Here is a 25963-nt window from a genome sequence, read left to right as displayed (position 1 = left end):
TTATTCAAGCCTAGGGCACTGCCTTTGCCTGCGCTGATGCTCTTAGGGCCCTGCTTTCACCCCAGCAGAAGGTAGTGAAAGTCTGTGGGCTGGAGATCTTTATTCGCCCCTGAGGCGATGCCTTCAGAGCTTGGGAAAGGCCGAGTTTTAGGGGCCTTTGTCCTGGCCGGAGGCGGTGCCTTCACCCACGTGGGCGCTCAGGGAGAGTCCCAGCCACCTGGGGTCCCTCGTCTTGCAGCACACAGGTACGGGCTCAGGGGCTGCCAGTGATTTTCTGGTTGCCCCAGTCCTGTTTACCCGCTTGTGTGGTGTGGGGGGTGGGGGAGGGGCTTCTTCCTCTCGTGTTTTAGTGTGAACTGTTTCACCCCTTTAAAGTGTGGAAATGCCCCGATTCTGCGTACCTTCAATGCTGCGCCCTGTTGTGGGGTTCCTTCGTTCCTCTGGACTCGTTTTTATTTCCCCTTGAGGGGTTCTGTGTGGTTCGGTCAGGAGAGATCGAGCAGCTGCTCCTTACTCTGCCGCCATCTTAACCCTCCAATTAGTTTTTGATTTGTCTTTCCATAGACCCTTATTGATTATAATTTTATTGAATTATGATCTGAAAAGGATACATTTAATATTCCTGTTTTTTCTCTATTTGGTTGTGAAGGTTTTATGCCCTACTACTTAATCAGTTTTTGTGTAGGTACCATGTATTGCTGAAAAGAAAACATATTCCTTTTTAACCCCATTCAGTTTTTTCCAGAGATCTATTAAATCTAACCTTTTAAAAATTTCATTCATTTCCTTACTTCTTTCTTCTTTACTTTATTGTTAGATTTATCTAGTTCTGAGAAGGGAAGGCTGAGGTCTCTCCTAATATAGTTTTACTGTGTATTTCCTCCTGAAGCTCATTTAATTCCTCCTTTAAAAATGTGCATGCTCAAAAGTTCATTCATTGCAGCCCTGCTTTTTCAATCAATATAGGAAAGATTATATTGAAAAAGGAGACAGAAAAAATGTAGCTTTGGTATTACCTGATATTTAGCATATATACCTACCTGTGGTATTTTGCACCCTAACCTACTAAACATCATGTACTAGGAATTGTGAGGAACTGAGAAGAAATGGCCACTCACTTTTACTAATGAGGAACTATCTAAATTGTCTTAAATTTAAAATAAATTTCATTACAAAAATTATAAATATCAATAAAAGCAGATTTAATCTTGAAACACTTGCTGATCTACAGTGATCTGAGCATCAACATATTTCTACCTCATGTAGTTTAATAAATTTTTTTTAATTTTCAAAAAATAATTTGGAGCCTATATCATCCAGTACATATATGGTTAGTATTACTATCACTTCATTGTCTAGAGTACCTTTTACCAAGACGTAATTTCCTTCCTTATCTTTTTTTTATCTATTTTGTTTTAGCTTTGTCTGAGATCATGATTGCTACTCCTGCTTTTTTGTTTTATTTCAGTTGAAACACAATAAATTCTGCTCCATCCCCTTACTTTTACTCTGTGTGTTTCTCCCTGACTCAAATGTGTTTCTTATAAACAACATAGCATAGGATTCTTCTGGTTTTTAATCCACTCTGCTCTCTGCTTCCATTTTATAGGTGAGTTTATCCCATTCAGATTCACAGTTATAAATACTTTCTGTGTTTTTACCTCCATCTTATTTTCCCCTTTTGGTTCTGCTCTTTTTCTCTCCTCTCACTTTGTTCCTCCTCACAAGTGTTTTGATTTTTTAATCACACTCCCACTTCCTCCTTCTATCTTCTTCTCCTCCTATTTACCTTTCTAGGGGGTAAGATAGGATTCTGGTTGTTATTCTCTCTCTGAGCCAGTTCCAATGAAAGTAAGATTTAAGCATTACTCATCAGCACACTCATCCTTTACTCCACTGTAATAGTTGGTTTTTGCACATCACATCATCCTAAATAGCTCACCCTCTGTCTATGTATACTCTTTCTAACTGCTCCAATAATGATAAAAATTTTAAGTTACAAATATTATCTTCCATGTAAGAATATAAACAGTTCAAACTTATTGATTTTCTTTCTTGTTTACTTTTTTATGCTTCTCTTGGGTCTTCTTTTGTACATCAAATTTTCTGTCTTTTCATCAGGAATATTTGGAAATCTTTTTTTATTAAATGGACATTTTCCCCCTGAAAGAACATACCCAATTTTGCTAAGTAGGTGATTCTTGGTTGTGAATGTAATTACTTTGCCTTCTGTAATACCATATTCCAGGTCTTCCAATCCTTTAATGTATAAGCTCCTAAATCCTATGTAATCCTGACTGTAGCTCCATGATTTTTAATTTGTTTCTCTATGGCTGCATATAGGATTTTCTCCTTGACTTCAGAGCTCTTGAATTTGGTTATAGTATTCCTAAGAATTGTCATTTGGGGATTTATTTGAAGGAGTGTTCAGTGGATTCTTTCAATTTATATTTTACTTTCTTGTTCAAGAATATCAGGGCAGTTTTCATTGATATTTTCTTATAACATGATGTCCAGGCATTTTTTTATCATAACTTTCAGTGAATTCAATATTTTTTAAATTATCTCTTGGATCTATTTCCTAGGAGGAATTTGGGGGGGGGGGGTTGTTGTTTTTTGTAGCTGTTTTTCAATAAGATATTATATATTTTCTTCTATTTTTTCATCCTTTTGGTTTTGTTTTATTTTTTTCTTAATATCTCATGAAGTCATTAGCTTCTATTTGTCTAATTCCAATTTTTAAGAAATTATTTTCTTCCGTGAGCTTTTGAACTTCCTTTTCCCATTTGATCAATTCTGTTTTTTTAAGCTATTTTCTTCTTGTATCATTTTCACTTCTTTTCCCCATTTTTCCTCTGCCTCTCTTATATGATTTTTGAATCCCTTTTTGATCCAGAGCCTGAGACCAATTCCATTTTTCTTTGAAGTTTTGTGTGTGACTGCTTTGATCTCATTGCCCCTTTCTAAGTCTGTGCCTTACTTTTCTTTATCTCCAAAATAATTTTTTATGGTTAAGTGGGGGAGTTTTGGAGTTTTTTGTTGCTATTTGTTCATTTTCCCACTTCTTTTAACTTTTTTAAACCTTTTTTTTTTTTTTACTTTTACTTTTATCTTAATGATGGGCTCTGTTCTCAGGATAGAGGAGACAATCTCTCTTAGTCTTCAGTTTTTCCTCAGCTCTAGTTCTGGGTTTCTATAAGTTCTAGTTCTTCCAAAGTGGTATGATAGCCTATGGACTGAGATCTCTGAAAGCCACCTCCTACTACTGATTCAGTCTCCTATAAAGACTGATGATGGCTTGCAAGGCTCAGAGCCTCATGGACTACCTTATACTATGGATTAGGTAATCACTTCAAGCCTGGGCAAGGGCTCTAAGCCTCACTCTGGGCTTAAACAGACCAGGTTCAGTAAAGACTGCCTGGCACTAGGGCTTGGGCCTCAGTGCAGCTTTGGGCAGGGTTATGGGCCTCCCTTTAGGCTAGAACCAGAGAGATGCACATGGAATGCCTTGTGCTAGGGCTGCACTGGGGTTCAGGTCTACACAGCAGGATTGGGCAAGTGTTTAGGGGCTAACTCTGGGATTATACCAACCAGGTACACTGTAGACTACCTGTAATGGAGCCTTTGGTTCATTGTAGGCTTGAGTAGGGCCTCTAGGTCTCCCCTTGGGCTTACAAGCACCAGGAACACTATGGACTACTTTACGCTAGGGTGTGAGGCCTCACTTCAGGCTTGCACTAGGGCTTGGGGATTCAAGGGGTGGGCCTGGGGTGCTTTGCTGTTGACTTAGGCAGGGTCTCTGGTCTTGAAGTTGGTTTGGACCCAGGTTCAGAACCTAGAGTAGTAGGTGGTAGTGGGGAAGAAGGGAGGGATATTGATGGCTTATGCTGGTACTCCTTGATGCAGCTTTACTGCCAACTATGCCCTCCTCTCACCCCAGTGAAATAGACCCTCTCTGTCTACCTTTCAAGTTGTTTTCTGCAGAAGGGTTGCTTCATTCCACCCTCTTTTTTATTCTATCACTCTAGTATTCATTCAGAAGCATTATTTTAAGGTTGTTTGGAGAGGATTCTCAGAGTGTTTCCAACTTTCCTTGGTGCTTCTCCACCATCTTGGTTGCCCTCCACCCCCAAGGTATATTGACTTATGAAAAATCCCTTTAATGCTATCTGGAGATGGGATGTGCAGAGATTTGAATCAGGTAAACCAAGTAGGAGACAATTAAAATAGTCTAGGTGAATGGTAACCAGAGCCTGCACTATAATAGTTGTTCTGATGTGAGTAGAGAAAAAGGAGCAAATAGAAAAGATATTTTAGAAGTAGAAAAAGCAAGAGCTGGCAACTATTTGAATGTCTGGGATGAGAGAAAGTGAGAAAATTACATCAAAGATACAAATCTAGGAGAGCAAAGCAGCTAGATGGTGCATTAAACCCAGAGTCTGGAAGACTCATCTTCCTGAATTCAAATCTGGCCACAGACACAGACTAGCTATATGACCTGAGAAAAGTCAATTAATTCTATCTCAGTTTCCTCATCTATAAAATGAATTGGAGAAGGAAATGGTGAACCACTCAAGTATCTCTGCCAAGAAAACCTCAAATAGGATCACAAGGAGTTAGGCATGACTGGGAAAACAATAGAAGAATTGTGGAGCCCTCAACAGGAATGAGGCATGTTTATAAAGAGAAAATTTGGGGGGAAAGATTTTGGGGATGACGAGTTGAAAATGTTTCGGTAAATTATAAAAACCTGGATTTGCATCCCATCTCTGTACTAGCAATGTGATCCTGGGCAAGCCTTTTCAATTTTCTCACTTGGAGATTAGCATACATCAGGATCATTGGCAGGAAAAGGCTTTGTTAATAGTAAAATATTATGTATAAACTGGACCATTACTATTATAACCACGTCCCTATACATTGCAACAATGCCTGTTTTCTGGTACTAACCACTTATACTCACTGTTACACAGTGCAAAGGGGAACCAGACTCTGGAGTTATATGACTTGGTTTTATATCCCAACCTTATTAGGAAATTATGTTAGTATATAATAAATATAATAAATAATTATTAATATTATTATAAATTATATTATTGTATTACCTTGAGCAAATCACAACCTCACTCAGTATTAGTTTCCTCATTTGAAAAAAGATAGGATTAAACTAAATCAGAGGAGTCAGACACATGGCCAATGCATGCAGCCCACAACTCTCTCAAATGCCACCTAAAGCAGGTTAAAATGTAGTTGGGAAACATTTAACAAAATAAATGAAAATACAATAAAACATAGATCATGTTAATCCATGTTTTCTAGATAAATATGTGCCTTTGTTGCTCTTCAGTCCTATCCAACTCTTCATGACCCCTTATGGGGTTTTCTTGGCAAAGGTGCCGGAGTGGTTTGCCATTTGTTTTTCCAATTCATTTTATTAGCTGAGAAAATTGAGGGAAAAGGGGTTAAGTGACTTGCCCAGGGTCACACAGCTAGGATGTGTCTGAAGGCCAGATTTTTAAATTCTGAAACCAAGGCCATCACTCTATCTACTGTGCTACTCAGCTTACACCACCACCCCCAATATGTACCTACAGAGATCCTTATATACAGTTTGGTGGTCCTGTTCCTGTTTTGTCACCATTGGACTAAATGAACCTGGAGATCCCTTCAAACTTAAGATCTGTGATCCAATAATCCTGTCATTCCTGTGATCCTGTGAATACTGAGTTCCCTGTCTATGTTCATATACGCCTTTAAACTAGTTAATGGGCCATCCAGTTACAAAATGGCAACATTGGAGGGAACCATTTGTTGTAACAATCCAGGAGTTCTATTCAGGGAATTACAATTTCAAATAACCCAAAGGGAATGGGGGAAAACACAAGGCAGTTATAAGTATGTTTGTATGTTGCCAAAAGCAACTTGCCCAGGAAATCATGTAGCATAGAATATCTTGGGCATGTCCACATTTGAAGACATTGGTGAACTGGTCTTTTACCAACCATGAAACCCAACAGATGACGGAGTAAGAGGCACATTAAGAGAACAAAAAGAAGGTCTCCAGCTCATGGGGTAGAACCTCAATGTAAGTGTTATGGGAAAAGACAGCCAGGAAGTCCATAGGACTGAGCAGGTACAAAGAGCCCGAGACCTGCCTCTCTAGAGGTAAGTATCTCCATCAGGAAAGTCATGAATCCTTCAAAACACCACAGAAGCCATCCCAGATTAGTTTGGTCCATCTTATTTCTCATCATTAACCTAAACACATTTTACCCAACTGAAAAAACTCATTAATCAAAGTTCTTTTCTCTTACTGTTCATGCAGAATCCTTGTGAAATTAGATTCTTTCCTCCAAAGTTTGCTTTGACATTTTCAAGATGCCAGTCCTGGAATGTCAAAACCTAGAAATGATCTCTTCTCCAATATGAAATAGAAATGTTTTAGGCTCAGGAATATTTGGTTCTCAGTGATGTCCCTTGGCCTCAGGAGTACCTCCACCTTGCATCCAAACTCATTTCAAAAAATATCAATAAAATTGCAAAGATCTCCACATCAATGGTGGCTGCTGTTAAGCATGTTTGTTTATGAAAGGCAACTTCCATGCATAATATGAAATGCTGGATCTGAAGCCAAGAAAACCTGGGTTCAAATCCTGCCTCTCATGATTACTAACTGGGTGATCTTAGACAAGTCATTTGATCTCTCTCATCTTTCCTTATCTGTAAAGTGATGATGACACCAATAGTGTCCTTATAAGGTTGTCATAGGGCTCAAATAAGATAATGTAAATAAAATGGTTATAAACGTTAGAGCTCTGTATGAATTTTCACTGGTTTTATTATTAAGGTTTCAGACTGAACCTATGATTTTATTAGTTTAGGAAGACTCCCTCCTCAAGTACCTGTGGCCATTTTCTCTTAAATTTATCATCATAAAAATTAAATAGAAGACTGAGCAGTTAAGCAACCCGTCCAGGAACCATGTTTCTACTGTTGGGACAGAATGTCTGCTTGTCCAAAAAATTAGAAGTTTGATTTCAAATGGAGGCAAAAGTCTTGGAGATACTCATGAGTTTGATTTTAGATAGGATTTGAACCCCAGCTTTTCCTAGCTCTCTCTCTATCCACTACCCCAAGCTGCCCCTTTATTGCTATTATTATCCATGGTCAGTTAGAAGTATAAATTCTTTATAATATAATATAGAAATGCTTCTTTTCCTCCCCCTCAATCCACAGGAGAGGATTAGAGAAGCTCTGGCCTTGGTTCTATTTCTTGTTCCCTTTGAATTCCACCTCACCCATCTGTTCTAACTTTGGTCAGCCTCCATTTCTCCTGTGGCACAAGCACTGCCTGGCATTTACACAGATGTAGGCAATGACACCCTTCAGGGGCCAGCACTCACTGCCTGGCTTGCAGGGTAATATAGCCCATTGTCTACACAGGTGCCACCTAGACAAGCAAGCAGGAGCTGTGCACACCGAGTGATGTACACCCAGTTTCTAGAGACAGATTAATAACTGGGCTTTCCACCTTTGCCATGGACTGGTTGAGCTCCCAACATTTACCAACAAAACCCAGCCAAAGGCGTGCAATGTCCCTGGGACTCTTCCTGCCATTCTCTCTTGCACTGCCTCCTTCTCCAAGAACAGTATCCCTGCTGTTAGGGCAGCGTGTCTGCTTGTCCAGAAAATTAAAAGTCAGACTTTTCATGGCAAGTGGCCATGAGGTTACCATCTGAATGAGTGACAAGGTCTTAAAAGGACTCATCAGTCTCTGCAAGACCTTTTTGGTAGAAACTGTCTCTTGCTTCTTGACAAGGAGCAATTCAAACTAGCATGCCTCTTAGTTTCCAAAGAAAGACCTTGACTTCTGGGTTCAATCAGCTCTTAGGTTACTGACAGCTCTAGAAAAATATCAGTTCAGATTCTAGTAAAAAGGTGTCAGAGAATGCTCAGGAGCAAGACAGCAAAAATCAACTTTTGACCTTTCAGGGATTTCTTTTTCTAGTCCACCAGATCATTTCAGTCGTGAAATTTAAATTTATATCTTTTTTTTTTTTTTTACAAAACTGGCCACCCAGATTCGTAAGCAAGAATATGACTTGGTTTCTTGAGAATTAGGAGAGGTGGGGAGGAGGAGCAGGGGACGAGGGTTGTCTGGAGATCCCCTCACAAAGGTTCTATCCAGTTGCCATATGTAAACAGCTAGCTAACTCCCCAATTTTAGCAAGATTCTCAAGCTTCTAAGAGTAAAAACTAGCATCCTCAAAAGGAGCAAAATGCAACAGAAAGGTGGAGTTTGAGATTCTCCATATACTGAGCTCTTCCACATCCTGCATTAGCCTGGGGCTAAGACCTTGAGAGAAACTATCTAGGAGAGGGATCATGGTATTATTGAAAGAACATTAGATTTGGAATCAGTGATCATGAATTCAAATCTCAGGTTCCCCGTGTGATCTTATAAGACACTTACCTTCTTGGAGATTTAATTTTATCATCTATAAGCATAAAGGAGCTGGACCGGAGGACCTCACAACTACCTTCCAGTCCATTCTATAATCTTGACCTAAATGCATTTAGCTACCAGATTCCCTACACTATATATGACTTCTCTTTACCCTATTTTATTATCTAAATGGCTGGCATAATTTCATAAAGTCAAACTGAGTATAGCATATCCTGTAGTCAGGAGGTAAAATGTGAAATATTTTCCTACATCTCCTTTCCACCTCTACTCCCCTTCTCCAATCAATAAAGAATGAACTATGCCACTCCAAGACCAAAACATCTAAGGCTTTGGTCTACTCACAAATGTCTGCATCTTTTTTTTTGAGTCAGCCCTTCCTGTGTGGTAAGAATGAGGGCGGCTGAGCTTGAGCCACTGAAGGGAGATAAGTGTAATCATCTAGGACAAGGGAAAAAAATCTTTAATAATTAATTTATTAGCTTTATATGCCCACCGTTTACTAGCCACAGATGTGCATACAAAGAGGGGGTCAAGCCCATTCCCAAACAGAGAAGGAAAGAGAATAAACTGTAAAGGAATGAGACTTACCATGGAGAGGCAAGCCAATTTATCAGTGGGCACAGGAAGGCAGCTGTTGCTGTCAATAGCCCTAATGAGAACACCCACCTTTCCTCTCAGGGGTTTTCTATAAGGAACTTACAAAAGCATGGAAACCCAAAAGTTCTGAGCTGTTGTTAAGGCAGGTACATTCTACTGCACTGCAGAATAGTGAAAATTGGAGGGAAGGAGAGCAAGAAAGCTAGGTAAGCTGTCTCAACAAGACAGAGCAATGCAGTTCTGAGGATCTGTTGGTTTTCTGTGTCTTTCCCTGTGTTATTTTGTCCCCCTCTGTTATGCATGTCCCTGGAAATGTCTTTTGTACCAACCTGTTCTGTAAGGTGCCTCAGGCCTTGGCACAAAAAATACTGAGCGCTTTACAAGGTGGCGCCAGTCCAGCACCTTGGAGTCCCTGGCAATCAGTACCTTCTGAGCCCTCTCCTGTTCTTCTGAAAATATCTGTATCAGGAGTCTTAGGTTCCAACATCAGCCAGGGATGAGTCTTTCTCATCCAGGGAGCCACAGAACAAACATTAGGTACCCATAAATCCACCACCAGAAACTCTAAAGCAAGGGAGACATGGATGAATTTCTTGAAGGTCTGAAGTCCAGGACAACAACTCTTTATGACCTGGCCAAGAGACCCTATAACTAAGCCCTAGGGAAGCTGATTCTAAAAAGGCACAAATAGTATAGGCTTTGCCAAGCCAAATTCATCAGCTGGAGATAATAGAATTTGTCCCAGCAAATAACCCAGACAGAACAGAGTCAATGACTTCAAGAATGAGAAGAATGGAGGGAGGGTAAATCAAGGAAAAGCAAAGTGATAAAAAGACAACAAGGCTCTTAGTCTCTGTGTGGAACAAGGGAAGCCTCAGGATGTTCACTATTTTAACTTGATGTATAGGTCTCTGTAACGTTGGACAATAAAGTCCTTGAAAAGTACCCACTTGGAGGGTTGTGCTCTTTTTAAGGAGCAGGAAAAGAGACAAAAGAATAGCCTGGGACAAGAAAGAAAAAATCTCTTCTGCAAGCTAAGCTAAAGGAACCTGGGCTTATTGAGGAGAAGCGGTGGCAGAAAGAAAGCGGGAGGGGACACTATTGAGATAAGTCCTAAGGCTTATTGGAGAAAGGAGAGCATGACCCAACCTGGTACTTGGCATGGCACTCTAATAACTCTCCAAATACTATGTCATTCAATTGATAAATATTTATTAGCTACTACTACTACCTAAAACCTGCCAGGCATTGTGCTTAGATCTGGACATACAAAAAGAGGCAAAAGGCAGTCCTTGCCATCAAGGAGCTAACAATTGAATTGAATTTATTATGATGATGATTCTATAATACATATATCATCTAAGTTATTACATCACATTATATTCCCTTTTCATCTCCAACATAACTGACTCAAAGACTAACAACTGACGTTTCTCCTTATCTCTGCAGATTCGAAATGTGGCTGCCAATCTCTGTGTAGACAGCAAGCATGGTGCCACGGGGACTGAACTGAGGCTGGACATCTGTGTAAAGGACGGCTCTGAAAGGACATGGTCCCATGAACAGGTACTTTAGCCAAACACACACATACACACACACACACACACACTGAGAAAAGTATAACTGAGGCATTGTGAAAAAGCTTTGATCTAAAGAAAGAGTCACAAGACCAGAATCATAATCCTGGCACATGTCAAGCTTTGTGATGTTGGGCAAGTCACTTTATTTTAATTCTGTCAGCTTCCTCCTACTGATTGGGGAAAAGTCAGTAATAATAGCTGACACTGAGGTTATCTAGCCTAACCATCTCATTGTTTACAGATAGGGAAACTGAGGCTTAGAGACATGTAAAGATGTTTTTTAAGGGATAAAATGTCATAAGGTGGTAATGAATTGAAATTTTTGACAATTAAAAGTTTATAATAAAAAAATTAAGGCATAAAGTACTTTACAAATACAATAATGGTAGCAAAAATTCCTGCCCTCTTTCTAGTTCTGAACCTACAGGTTAGTTTACAAAACCCAGATAAGCCTTGGAGTTGCTATCCAACTCTACCAGCTAAAATTTTTTAAATAGTTTTTACAAAACATTCTAGTATCATACAAGTCTAGCATGTGCAAATTCAATTCAGTAAGTATTTATTAAATGCATTCATAGGACTGGGTAGCTAGGTGGCATAGTGGATAGAGTGGATAGAGTGCTGGGCCTGGAGTAAGGAAGATTCATCTTCCTGGGTTCAACTCTGTCCTCAGATACTAGCTATATGATCCTGGGCATGTCACTTAACTCTATTTGCCTCAGCTTCTTCATCTGTAAAACGAACTGGAGAAGGAAATGGCAAACCACCAGTATCTTTGCCAAGAAAACCCCAAACAAAGTCACAAAGAGATGGACACAGCTGAAATGTGTCTGTGAGAATCAAAGATGCAAAGGCGGTAAAAATGAAATTCAGCATCTTCTCTAAAGGTGCCCACATTGACCAGAAAAGGTCAGGAGGAAGTATATGAAGGCAAGTGGGCATTAAAAAGATGACAGTCTGCTTCATAGGAACTTCCAGCATTCTTTTACAGTGGAGAGATTAGGGTTGGAGAGGTTAGCCACATCTCCACCATGCTCCAATGGATTGGAATTACTATGATCTATTACAAGCAAATGTCTGGCTCTTGACTAGCTCCTGGATTAGACAACCCCATAAATTCAGGTTGGATCTGGGACAGCATCCTGTTTTACTTCTGGAGCATGACCTGGAAAATATTCTCTTTTCCCAGGAGAGTCCTCTCCCAGAGGCCATGTTAACTACCCCTAATCATCACATTCACTCCCCTCTACAGGGAAGGGATGCATCATCACAAATTGTGCCCTTAATTCCCTTACCATAGAACTCTAAGTGGCTGGCCTGCCCCTTCTGAACTGTCACAGCCAACTTTCAATCTTATTTAAGCCATCAGCTGGGCAAGACAACCGCTTGAGACCATACACCAGAAATATTTTCTTTCTCTTTACTGTTGCTTTGGCGGGGAGAAATATTCAGTGCTTGGTGAAAATAATTGTATGGCCATCTCCTGTAGTTCAAAGGACAGGTGTGGCATACTCTAGATGGCGTACATTGCCCACCTGTCTTGTTATTTATTATTATAGTATGTTATTATGATTCCTGGGGAATAAGCCAATTTAACTCAAACTTTTTTACAAGAACCTAATTAATTCAACTGTGTTACTACAAAAGTGGGCTGAGCATTGGTCTATCAAGGCACATGAGTAACAGCTGGAAGCTCTGAGGCTATTTAGCCTGGCAAAGAAAAGAAAGTCAGGGTATAGATGTATATGTGTGTGTTTTCAAGTTGCTTTTCAACTTTCATTTTCAAAGAGGCCAGATGACATCATGGGGCCATGCCTTGACTTGTGGGTAAACTGGATTTAAGGGAGGCAGAGTTTAAGTACTGGAAGGCTTTTAGAAGGGAAATTAGACTTCTTGTCCTCTTTAGCCCTAGTGCCAGGAGTGATGAGTTGAAATTACCAAAAGGAAAATTTAAACTTGATGTAAGGAAAATCATTCTCACCTATAGAGTTCTTTGGAAGAGGAATTGGCTGCTGAGATCCCTCTCTTAGAGACCATTCAGCAGAGATATGTTATGCTAGGAATCTCTTTGGGGTAAGAGGTGAATTAAATGGCTGTTGCAATCCTGTCCAACTCTCAAATTCTGTGTTTTTGTTACTTCACCAATGTGAACCCATTTTTCTCCAAGTTTCGAAGTGAGGTAAACTAAGTCATTGTCCAGTGTTTTTCCCTGGGGAAAAGTAAATATCAGAAATGAGCTTTCTGCGAAGGTCATTCACATGAGAAAATGATTCCCTTTACTGCCTCACAGTCCAGGATAAGAAATACATTGAAAAGTCCCAAATCCCCGCACTACTGACCAAAAATAGCTTCCAGACAAACGATAAGGGTTGCTGCTGCTTCCCCACGGTTATGTCTCATTTATGAACATTTTCTTTGTATCTTAAACCCTATAAAAGCAGCATTATAATTTTAGTTGGGGGCAGCCTTCACTAGGAAGGTTGCCCTGGCCAGCTAGGTATGTTTATTAATCAATAGATAAATAAATAAATATTGGTTCCACTAATTTGAACTTCTGGGTGTCTGGACGCCTTTTCTGAGGTACTCCACTTCAGTTTCTTGGGGGAAAGGGGGAGGGTTGAGACTCCTGCTTTATTTAGAAATGAAAACTTCCCCTCTACATTCCTCTTGGCTCCCCCGCCAAGTGTTAATAAAAAGTCGGTGCCCCTTTCCATAATGATTCTGTTAAGAAAAAAAAAAAAAAAACAAATCCACATGATTTCTTCATGGCACAGTTGTGCAACTGCGAATCCAAAATCGTCTTCAGTCCAGTACAAAGTCTTCGGTCCAATACAGTGTAACCACTTAAATTTCAGTGCCAGTTTCTGCTTCTAGGAGAGCAAAGTTCAGTGTAGACAAGAGGAGCTCCAAGGTTCCTTCCAGCTCTAAATGTATGTCTCCGCACCCCCACCACCACCAACGCCCCCCCCAAAAAAAAAATTGCAACAAGCTTTTAGGAAACTAGCATTCTCAAAAGGCTATAGTGGAGGGCTTCTTGCAATGGAGTCAAGTTGTGTTTGCGCTTGTGATTGCGAGAGAGAAATAGGGAACTCTCCCTCTATCTCAGCCCATCTGAACACGAAAATAATATTATTAGAGCAGGCAGGGAGCCCTCTCAGCCACCATAAGTTTCATCTGAAGCTGGACTGAGATATCAAGATGCCTTGAATTCTTCTCTGCTGAGTAACTCCCTGAAAAGCAATTACGTTCCACATACAAATCCCACTCGGTTGCCGAGAGCGGCGTATAGAAGCTGAAGTTAAGTCAGGCAAAGTTAATTGTGTAGCAATAACTTTAAAAAACCTATTCGCACATCGCCAGAATTCTGCCTCTTTCTTCTTTTCTTTGCCTGGTCTGTAGTTCAACAGAGAGTCAGCAGAGGGCAGCACCAGACAGGAGGAGAAAGCCCACTTGGGTGAACCGAGAGGTAGAAAGGTTAATGGCTTTTTAACACAGAGATTTCCAGTCTCCCGAGACCCAGAAGATGGAGCTTTTCGGAGATTAGGCCAGGCTGACAGGAGGGAAAGAATTAATCATATTTGAAATACAGATCGCAGTAAATTGATTCTGAGGTTAAAATAGTACAATCTTTTATTTTGCAGTAATGAACTGAGGGCGGGATTCACTGCGGTGCCCAACACAACCCGATATTTTTACTTGTAGATTTCACGCCTTAAATGAGACAGGAAGTGTCAGAGCAAACATTGTCGGGGGATTATTCAGTTTTCTAATTCAGAGAACAAGAATGCAAGCCCTTTCTTTCCCCTGCGGAAAGGGGGCTTTCCAAAAAAGACCAAAACAAAGACCAATGAATTTGAAGCTCCTTTATTCTATCTTTTGAGCCTTGGGTGTAGTAAAGGACAAGGGGCGTTAGCAAAGAAAGGAAAATGGGTAATTCTTTCTGCTAGCCAGATCTGTTTGATACTTTGCCATCTTTTAATAGCATGCTACATAATTTCTTTTTATTAGTTTCCCATAGAGGCCAAAAATGATTTTTTTTCAGATAAATGTCTAATGAAATATTAGATCTCAAAATAAAAATTAGGACCCCAAAGAAGCCAGGATAGTAAAAGGAGGAATACTTGGTCTAAGTGGCCTATCTTTAGCCTTTTTCAATGTATACTTGGCAGATGATTAAGGCATGAAAGGGAAATAACTTGGCATCCACTTTTCTGCTTCTATCATGGAAGCTGAGGGATTCTCCCATCCCAAGATCTTTAGTGACCATGCTGACATGAAGATAAATTGAAGTCAACATAAATGGTGAAAGGACAACTTGCTGTGATAAATGGGTTCCTCCTAACAATGAAATTATCAGAGATTCAGTCTAAGGAGGAATCAGCCTCTAGTCCTGAGGACTGGGCATAGTATTTCAAGAAAAGTTGAAACAAACAATAATTTTCATGTGAAAAATATAAAGATTTCTCAATTCATCTGAGATTAAAGCAATAAATGTTTCTGCGATATCAGCTCTGCTGTGTCTATTTAGTGCATTAGAGTGTTCCAAAAAAGACTGAAGATACTGCATCCATCCTTGGTATTAATGAAATAGCAGTAACTCACTATGCTGCTTGGTGTGGTGGATAGAGGTCCTTGGAAGAGTTGAGTCTGAGACCCATCTCTGATACTCAATGGATATGTGACCCTGGGGAAAATCACTTACCCCTCAAGTCCTAGGGCAGCTCTTCTAAGACTGAATAAATTTTCCATCCAGGCTTCTTCTGCTTTGGTAGAGGGAGTTTGCAAGTTTGCACAACAAGTGTTTCCTCCACTGATAAAATCAAAAGTCTGGATTGATAAAAAAAAAAAAAAAACATGGCCATCCCATCCCAATGGAAGGAATAATTAATATCCATTATTGACAAGTCTGATTCAAAACTGAAGGATTACCTGTAGAGTTTGAAGAGAACCAGATGAAAAACTGAGCCAATAACTGTTGTTTTATGTGCTTAAAAGATAGAAAGATTAAATCTCACCCAACCAAATAAATAAATAAATAAAGCCAGCCTATAAAGAGGTGCTGTAGCAAATCCAGAACCCCAAAAAATGGGCTTTGAAGCTTCTTCCTTGTCACTATTTTGCCGAAATTTATGAACAAAATTTGTCACCTTAAAAAATAAAAAATGAGATGAAGGTGCAGCTAGGTGGCACAGTAGATAGAACACCAGGTCTGGAGTGGAGAAGACCAGGGTTTATATCTGACCTCTCTTCATATTCATATCTTCCTAGCAGTGTGACCCTTGGCAAGTCACTTGGCCCTCTTTGCTAGGTCCTTGCCCTTCTATCTTAGAGCTGTTACTGGGTCAGAAAGTAAAAGGTTAAAAAAATGAGTTTAAATTCTAAGTGATATCTGACACTTCAGAATAGGCTAATTGTCTTTGATGTGATAAAGAGAAACATGGCTAAGGGGGGGGGGGCTAGATCTAGAGCTGGAATGGACCCCCAGGGCACATCTTCTAGTCCTTCCACTTTACAGATGGGAAACTGAGACCATAAAGGTGAAGTTACTTACCCAAGGTCATACAGATAATATGTGGCAGCACTAGGTTAATGAGTTTGGAAGGTGGATGATTTCTCCGCTTATGAGTCATATCCCTATAATAACAAAAAAGAAGTTCTTGGAGGCCTAGGCTAATTTTGTCTGTTGTGATATCCTAAACAACAACTAGCATAGCACCTTACACGTCGTAAATACTTCATAAATGCTTGTTGAGTGAATGAACAAGCAAAACAGTTGTTCTAATAAGTGGAAAATATATCGCCTTGGCAGCTGTGAACTACAATTAAATGCTGGGAAAGAGTCAGAGCAATTACAGTTCTTACACTGAAAAGTACATCAGAGGCCATTTAGTCCAATCCCATAATTTTTTCAGATGTGGAAACTGAGTCCCAAAGAAATAATTTGCCCAGAGTCACAGAGGTAGTATGCCTGTCAAGGGTGGGATTCAGATCCTCTGAAATCAGAGTTAGGGTTCATTCCACTGTATCCTACTGTTCCCTCAATGGTATTAAAAAGAGGAGAGAGAATTTATTGTTAAGTATTAAATTATTAACTCCTCTTCCTGAGTTCAAATCTGACCTTAGATGCTTCCTATATATGTTACCCCGGGCAAGTCACTTAACCCTCTTTGCTTGGTTTCCTCATCTGTAAAATGAACTGGAGAAAGAAATGGCAAACCACTTCAGTACCTTTGCCTCAAATGGGGTCACAGAGAGTTGGGCACAAGTGAACAACAACAAAAATGAGTGCCTGGCACTTTGCTAGGTTTATGGATACACATGTAAGCAAACAACATAGTCCCTGACCTCAAGGAGTTTACATACTAACAGGAGGAAGACAGCACATAAAAGGAGCTAGAAAAGGGCTGGAGAAGGAACCTGTTTGGAAATAGAAGGGAAGGAATGGCCAGGCTCTAAGCAAAATAAGACAAAAGCTAATTCACCTGAGCCTGAGGTGGTTCTCAGGGAAAGTGTCCAAGGTTTTAGGGGAGGGAGAGGAGGAAAAGGATGCTAGAGAGAGGGAAGTGAAAGCAGGGAGCATGGTTCAGAAGTAACCCTCCTACAGCTTCAAAACAGCTATGGTTTTATAGATCAGTACTGCCTCCATTATAGTAGATTGAAACTTCTCTCCATGCCTTGGTAGATGGTTTTCTTGAGCCCACCAAAGTTCCTTATCTGGTGGCCAGCCTCTGGTGATGGTTCACCATGAGCTTAACCAGACTGGTCCTTATGTTAGGCCATCCTAGACCTCCACTTGAAACCTTTCTGGCATGTCAAGACCCAATAAAGCTTCCTTCCACTAATGTATGCTTCAAAAGCACTACAATGAGGTACCAAAGGAAGGTCTCTTTTATTCTTCAGCTGTTTTTTCAATCATGTCTGACTCTTCATGACTTCATTTGGGGTTTTCTTGGCATAGGTACTAGAAGGGTTTGCCATTTCTTTCTCCAGCCTATTTTACAGATGAAGAAATGGGGCAAAATGGGTTAAGTGGCTTACTTAGGGTCACACAACTAATAAGTGTCTGAAGTCAGATTCGAACCCAAGAAGATGAGTCTTCTTGGCTCTAGACCCAGTACTCCATTGATTGCACCACCTAGCTGCCCAAAGTTCTCTAGTGGACATCTATAATAATGAATTTGAAAACATCGTTATAAAAGCCCACATGTGTATAGTGCTTTGAGGTTTGCAAAATATTGTTCTCATAATAAAAGTGGTGATATGAGCAAAAGATGAAATAACTAAGGAAACAAAGGTTTAATCTTCTGAAAATATTGATTTATTAAGTAATACATGGCAATTGCCCATTGAATTGGGACCAAATCTCTTCTCTAGTTTAGGACCAGACTTTGAATACAGAAGAGACAATTGTACATTAAAAACAACTAATCAAATAACAACAATTAATTAAAAGGAAACAATGCAACATTAGATTATCTGGTTTCTAATTGGATAAAAAGATCCAGTTTGGAAGGGTGAGAATGAACAGGTAGAGTTCTCTGAATATAGAAAAAGAAATATCTCACTCCTCCCCAAACATCTGTAGACAACCAAATGACCAGGAAACAATAATTGATCAGTATGGAACGTTTTCAACTAAGACATACAGGTTGCTTGAGATGCACAATTATAAGAAAGCTCCTTTCATCAGTCTTAGGATCTAACCACATTTCTAGTCAATAGAACCTAGGTTCTGGATTATGGATCTCTAAACAGAGGGTAGGGGTGATCCAGTTTCCCAGCCACACAGGATTATAAATTAAAACAATGTAATAATGCTTTCTCCTAATTCCCACAATTCAGGAAACTCTCCTTACAGGACAGAATTTGGATTAGGCCCACAATAGAAAGGAAACTAAACTAGCTCCAAAATTGAGGCACAAGATGGAGTCAGCATGGTTCATTCAATTCTCACAATTAACAACCTGTTGTCCTAAACTCCTATTTTCTAGCAGTAGTTAGTACAAATATTGCTATCCTTATTTTTCCCTTGGCTGAGACATTCATTTTATTAGTAGAAGGAAGCTGAAGGGTTAAAATCTCTTTCTATCAATGAAGTTGTACAATTCTTCTGCAATTTGGAGTCTTAGGCAGTTCAGATAAAATGACTTTCCCAGTGCCACAAAGTTAGTATGTTTCCAAGACAAGACCTGAACCCGAGTCTCCCCTAACTCTGAGACCATCTCTTAATCCCCTGTGCCATGCTGCTTTTCATCTCCACTTTACAATTGAGGAAATTGAAGCTCAAAGACATGAAGTTACTCATCTAAGCTTATACAGATTACAACAGGGTCAGAGCTCAGAACCAGGTGTTTTGATCAGCCAGTTTCCATTATGCCATGCTTCCATTCTTGATGGTGTTAGGATTCCATGTCTGGTGGGATCTTGCCTTTGCTGGACAAGGGTAGGGTGGCTTCTTCCCAACACTTTGTCAGAAAGAGACCAAAGATGATTCTGTACTTTCTGTTTGTTTGGACTTCTTGAACTGATTACTCTTTTTCTTTTTTACCAAGTTGTGTTCTGTGAAAGATGTTTTGTGTTTCTGTCTTTTTGCAATTTGTGATATCTTTGTGTACTCATGGTCAGTTTTTGTGAGGATTTATTGTGGTACTGAGAAATATATTTATTCTTTAGCAGTTCCCTTTAGAAGATGCCCAAAGATTTTAGTTCTGGTTTCTCCATCAATTTGTTAAGTTTTATATTTTCCTTTCTGTTAGGCTTATCCAATCATGAAAAAGGGCTCTCGAATTCTCCTGCCACTATCTTTGTTTTGTGGTTCAGTCAATTTTTCCTTGAGAATTTATATACTGGAACATATAGATATGATACTGGTGTTGGTTTTAGATATGATACTGCTGTCAATGGTTCCTCTCAGTAGAGTGTGATTTCCTTGTTTATCCCTTTTTATATTGTGAATATTTGTTTTTGCTTTGTCCAATAGCACAGTCAAAACTTCTGCTTTTTGGGGGGTTCATCTGACATATAAGTAGATTTCATTCCAGCCCTTAAAAAAAAAAAGAAAAGAAGAACAAATTCAAAGATCTATAGATCCCTAAGATTCTCATCTTAGCATTTTGGGCTCCTAGATATTCCTTCCTGATTCTTCTATCTACCTGACTTCCTCTGAGACCACCTTCCATATACAGGTATATATGTTGTGGGTAAATAGTTGCTTCTCTGTCGTCTCCCACTCACGTGTGAGTTTCTTGAAAGCCAGGACTGCATTTTTGCCTTTCTTTATATTTCCAGGGCTCTGCATTATGTCCTTCACAAAATAAGAATTTAATACTTCCTCACTGCCTGACTGCCTGACTTTCTGATTTGATCTACTTCCCAACCTGACCAGCTCTATGTCGGGCTTCCAGTCCTACTCATTCTTGTGGATTTACTGTTTCCCAATCCTCCTAATCCCCCACTTATCTCACTTCTGTCCTTGGGTTGGTAGTTTGCAATTGTTTTTGAAATTCTCAGCCTTGGCTTGTAGCTAGGCTACCCACCATTACCATTTGCCTCCTTCCTTACATTGGCAGCAACAAGCTTTGGCCAACAGTACAGAGATTCTTCTATTTGATAAAAGTCTATACAGTGATAAAGCTGTTTCAAATGAGTAGAAACATCACAAAAATCAGTGAATACCAAGTCACTCCAAAAGGAACCTAGGAAGCTGGAAGGGAAGCTGACGATCAACTCCCTCATGTTATAGATGAGGACCAAAGAAGGAAATGACTTCCTCAAGGTCACCCAGGTAATAAGGAGCCAAGCCAGGTTTAGAGTTCCAACTACAAATCAAAAGCTCCTTCCAATATGGAACTAAAGCATATGGGATGATTCAAGAACATAAGTCAAGGAACATTGATTATCCCGAAGGTTTGTTGCAATCCGAGTTAAATATCTCATGGAAAAAGGAATTCTTTTAATGCAGCAGCAAGAGAAATGTTGTTGTTGTTGTTGTTGTTTTTAGAATCTAGGAGATTTCTGTCCCAGCCAATAATGTCTTTGGTAATATGGCTTATCCTACTAAAATAAATTGACCCAGTTTCACCCAAGCTTAAAAAATATACATACCAGTGACTACAAATACTTCGTATACATTGCGCAATGCACTGGAGAGACTGGGAAGACAAACTTGGGAAAGTTCTTTTAAAGGCCATTTAGAAGACAAAGGGCACAGTGTTCTGTGTACAGAGTTTAAGTGGCCTTTAGTTTTTGCTTCATTAGGACGATAGTATTTTGTTTGGGAGAGTGTAAAGAGTTGGGAGTCTGAATTTTGTGAGTGAGTCATTTCAGTTGTGTCCAAATCTTTATGATCCCATTTGGAGTTTTCTTGGCAAAGATATCAGAGTGGTTTGCCATTTCCTTCTGCAGCTTATTTTACATCTGAGGAAAATGAAGCAAACAATGTTAAGTGACTTGTCCAGGGCCACACAGCTAGTAAATATCTGAGGCTGCATTTGAACTTGATTAGATGAGTCTTCCTGACTCCAGGGACAGCACCCTATCCTGTGCCACTTAGCTTCCTGGGTTCAAATACTGCCTCTGATACTCAATGGAATACTGGGCAAGTCATTTGATGTTCTCCAAGCTTCGATTTCTTTATCTGTAAAAGGTAGATAACCATCTTAATATTTTCTGCTTCACAAGATAGCAGAGAAGAAATCATTTCATGAGCTTCAAAGTATTCTAGAAATGGGGGTTAGTAGTAGTGTGATAGAGAGGCACCCAGGTAGAACTGATAGAAAAATGAACTCGAAGTCTGTAAGATCAGGATTCAAATCCCACCTCAGCTACTTACTAGTTTTGTGATTATAGATAAACCCCTCAGCTTCTCTCAGGTTTAGTTTCCTTATCAATAAAATGGATGCTAGAATATGTTCCTCACTGAGTAACAATCAAATTTGCAAATGCTGAAGGCCTATGTTGGTATTAACTCTCAAGAAGCTCACATTCTATTGGACCACCAAAAAACAGTTAGAGAGGCAGTTAAAGGAGGCCCACCAAGAGGCAGCAAAATAGAGATAAATGCAGGAAAAAGAAATTTTTTTAATATATATAAATGGAGATGAATCCTTGTGAATTATCTGCTTGGGAACTGGTAGAGAGCACTTAAGCCTAAAAGTTAAGATAAACATCATATTCCAGAACTGGCAAGGTCCTTGAGAGATCTTTTCTTTACTTCCTGGAAAGAATAAACATTAATTAATGAAGAAATGGAGCCATTTCTGCTTCCTTTCTTTTTTTTTTTTAAACGTCCCAGAAAAGAGTCCACCATGATCTCCCTTCAGGAAATTCTTTCAAATGTCTCAGCTAAAAAAAGCTTTTATCGCACAAGTGTCCCTTTTTGTCCTGTCTTTATGGAGACTGCAAATAGCTACTCCCCAACCACCTAGACAATGTCCCTTCTTCTGCCTTCTGGTCTGTATTTAGACGTAACCCTTCCATTCTTCTTTTCTTCAGGTCCTTTAACCCTTAGCTTTTCTTCATGCAGGCTATTTGGCCAACTAATTAATCATTTTTTGGGTCATTATCATCCTCTGGAATCTGGCCAACTTCTCGACTTTCCCATTTCCTTTGCAGGAGCTAAAACTGTCCCTTGCACTATATTAAGGAATTGTACTGAGCATTATATGTGCTGGCTTTTACCTCTCCACCAAAAAAGAAAAAAAAAAATCCCATGGTTCCAGTTTCGAATTTCCCTCTGATCCCAGGTTTATTTCTGTTTTCTTTGCACAATAGCCTTCCTCATTTTCTTTCCTTTTCTTCTTTTTTTGTTTTACTGCATTGGAGATGATAAAATCTCCATGTCCGGAAGGGCTCTTAGAGGTTGCAGATTCCAGCCTCTAGCCCCATGCTGCACTGCTGCTCCCCGCTATGCTCCTGACAGATGGCTAGCCAGCCTCTGCCTAATATCTCCAGAGACAACAGGCCTCCTCCCCAGATTCATTTTCCTGCACTTCTCCTCCTCAGCTCCATCCTGTTTGAAATCTGTTCATTTCTCTACTGTGTCAAGCTTGTTTTTAAATTAGAATTCTCTCCCTTCTGCTCACACCGCTGTTGCCTTTATAACCTCCCACCTGGACTGTTGCAATGACCTCCTGATTGGCACCCCAAAAACCAGCCTATTCCTTCTCCAATCCAGCCTCTATTTATTGTTCAGAAATTTCAGTCATGTCCGACTCTTTGCAACTCCATTTGGGGTGTTCTTGGCAAAGATGATGAAGTATTCCTTCAGAGGCTCATTTTACAGATGAGGAAACTGAGGCAAACAGGGTTAAGTGACTTGTCCAGGATCACATAGCTTGTAAATGTCTGAAGTCAGATTTGAACTCAGGAAAACAAATCTTCCTGACTGTAGGCCTAGCTCTCTATCCACTATGCCCCCTAGCTGCCACTCCATTCTCTATAGACTGCCAAATTTATATTCCTAAAGTCCACATCTGACCATAGCATTCCCCTGCACGAGAAGTGTTGCCTCCGTGAATAAAATACAAATTAACTCCTCTGTTTGACACTGCAAAGCCAGATCCTTCACAACCCAACTCTCATGCCTCTTTTTAGACTTATTCCACAAGTCAAGGCACTCTACGATCTAGTCAATCAGTCCTGTTTGTTCTTACCCACACATGACATCCAGTCTCCAGTTTCTATGCCTGTCTCTGCCCTTCTTCATGCTGGAAATGCACTCCCTCTTCACATCAGCCTTTTGGAATCATCAGTTCCCTTCCAGGTTCACTCCATGTGCTGTCTTCTATATGAAAACCTTTCTGGTTCTCCTTTTCTTAATGCTCTTTCTCTTAAAAAATTATTTTCCTTCCTCTTAAAAAAAGTATTTTACATTCATTTTATTTTTTATATTTATCTGCATCCATGTTGTTCCCCCACCCCACCTTCAGTTTAATGAAAACTCCTTGAGGGGAGGAACTGTTTCTTTTTCTATCTTTGTGTCCCCCAACACCTCCCATGGTGCTTAGCACCTCGTCCATACTTCAGAATGTTTGTTGAATTGAAAGGAGTTCTCACTAGGCTGATTGGACAGTATCTGAATATGAGTTCAAGTGGAAATTTGAAAGGCTCTGTCGATGACTAGTATGGAAAAATGTTTTATGTGATTACACGTGTGAAATCTATATCAGATTGTCTCAGGGAAGGGAGAAAGGAGGGAAGGAAGGAGAGAGAGTCTGAAGAAGGGAGAGAATTTGGAAATCAAAACTTAAAAAAGGAATGTTAAAAATTGTTTTACCATGTAATAGGAAGAAAATAAGATATTTTTAAATTTTTAAACATTTAAATTTTAAATATTAAAATATATTTTAAATATAACTATTAAAATATTTTTAAAAGAAAAAGGGGTTAAATTTTAAAAAGAGAGAAAGACTTTGTCCTTTTGTTAGGTAGCATCGACTTCCCAACTTGACTTCAATCTTCACTTCTATCTTCTCTCTCTCCTTGGGGCCAGCAGTTTGGTTGTTGGATATTAGAAGTTTTTCATGATGCTTTGATCAATATCCCAAAGATGTTTTTATTGTTCAGTCATTTTTCAGTCATGTTCAATTTTCCATAATTTCATTTGGAATATTTTTGGCAAAGATACTGGAGTGGTTTGCCATTTACTTCTCTAGATCATTTTCCAGATGAGGAAACTGAGGCAAACTGGGTTAAGTGACTTGCCTGGTATTGTACAGCTAGTAAGTGTCTGAGGCTGGATTTGTACTCAAAAAGATGAGTCTTCCTGCCTTCAGGCCCAGTGCTCTGAGATGCTGGAAATGTTCAAATGGCCCTTTCTATGGCTGACCACAAAGGAAAGTGTTTTAGACTGAGAAAATAAATTTTCTCCCTGGTCTACATCCCTGACTAGACCTCAAAATCTCCTGACATGTTATTTTTTTTTCCCCAGCTCTTCACCTTTGGCTGGCGGGAAGACGTGCGACCTGGAGAACCACTCCACACCCGAAAGTTTTGTTTTGATGCCATTTCCCACAGTAGCCCTGTCACCCTCTATGACTGTCATGGCATGAAGGGCAACCAGCACTGGGGCTATCGGAAGGTAAGTCACAATCCCAAGCCCAGAGAGGCAACAAGGTCGTGTAATAGATAAAGTACTGGACCTGGAATTGGGTTCAAATACAGCCCCAGACACTTCCTCACTGTGGGATCCTGGGCGAATCACTTAAACTTTGTCTGCCTCAGTTGTCTCAGCTATAGAATAAATGAATTTCTCAAGGGATTTAGCCATGAAGAGGAGAGATCCTGGATGACAATGAGGATGGATAAATCAAATGAGAGTTTTTTTTAAGGATGGAAGAGATCTGAGTATATTTATAGCCAATAGTGAAACAACCAATAGACAGAAAGACATTGAAGATGAGTGAGAGTAGGACAATCTGCTGGAGATGGGATGCAATGTGATCACTTGTGCATTTATAGGGTTTGCTCTAGCAAGGAAAAGGGCCACCTCTTTATGAGATCAAGGTAAAGGAAAAGAGGGTGGTAGAAGGCATTTGGGTAATGTAAGATGAGGGGGGAAAGGAGGAGCTCTTAGTGAATGGCCCAGATTATTTTTTCAACAAAATATAAGGGAAGGCTCTCAGCTGAAAGGGTAAAGAAGAGGAAGTAGGGAAGGTTTGAGAAGGGGAAAAAAAGGTTTGGAAAAGCCACTGAAGAGAGTATAATAATTAATTAATGAAGTATAAAAAGATTGCCTTATAGTAATGAGTGCCCAGGTATAGTTATAAGACAAATTTGTAATGGACCCAGCTATTATAGTTTGGCAATTTATTGCAAAGATGTATAATTTTTTTAATTAGATGAGTTTGGAGCTATACACTCATCTTGTGGGCACCCTGAAAGCACTTTTGCAAGAAATCCAATGGTAGATAAGATGGCAGGGATGACATGTGCCATTTTTGGTTCCCATGTGGCTTTGATTTCTTCCTCTAAGTCTAGATATATTGAAAGCTTTTCATTCCTTGGAATTTGGAGAATGAGCATTGTTTTGATTATTACTTTTGCTATCATTATATGAGTTAGCCACAGATATGTCACATTTTAATTATATCAGGCTTAATTCCATTGTCTAACAGTCCCTTAATATGATCTGAATGTCACTTTCATGGTTGCAATGGAACAATTTAATCCAGAAAAACAACATTAAATTTAATTGTTTGTGATAGGTATTAGAAATCAGCTAGAAATATAATTTTACAATAATAGATTGTAGAAAAGATTTCATAAAATAAGAGAGAATAGATTCTAAATAATTATTTTTGTTGATGTCAGTTCTCTC

General features: G+C 39.5%; 1 protein-coding gene across 1 annotated transcript in view; it reads left to right on the top strand.

The window, feature by feature from the left end:
• GALNTL6 (polypeptide N-acetylgalactosaminyltransferase like 6) overlaps nucleotides 1-25963 on the top strand; it is a 1524971-nt gene that overhangs the window by 1477070 nt on the left and 21938 nt on the right. The window contains exons 10-11 of the mRNA XM_044680037.1: nucleotides 10514-10630; nucleotides 24575-24724. Of these exons, the coding sequence (XP_044535972.1) occupies nucleotides 10514-10630; nucleotides 24575-24724 (267 nt within the window). The remainder of the gene's footprint in view (nucleotides 1-10513; nucleotides 10631-24574; nucleotides 24725-25963) is intronic.

Source organism: Gracilinanus agilis, chromosome 6 (genome assembly GCF_016433145.1).
Source record: "Gracilinanus agilis isolate LMUSP501 chromosome 6, AgileGrace, whole genome shotgun sequence".
Lineage (NCBI taxonomy): Eukaryota > Metazoa > Chordata > Mammalia > Didelphimorphia > Didelphidae > Gracilinanus > Gracilinanus agilis.
This window is presented reverse-complemented; position numbering and strand designations above follow the sequence as displayed.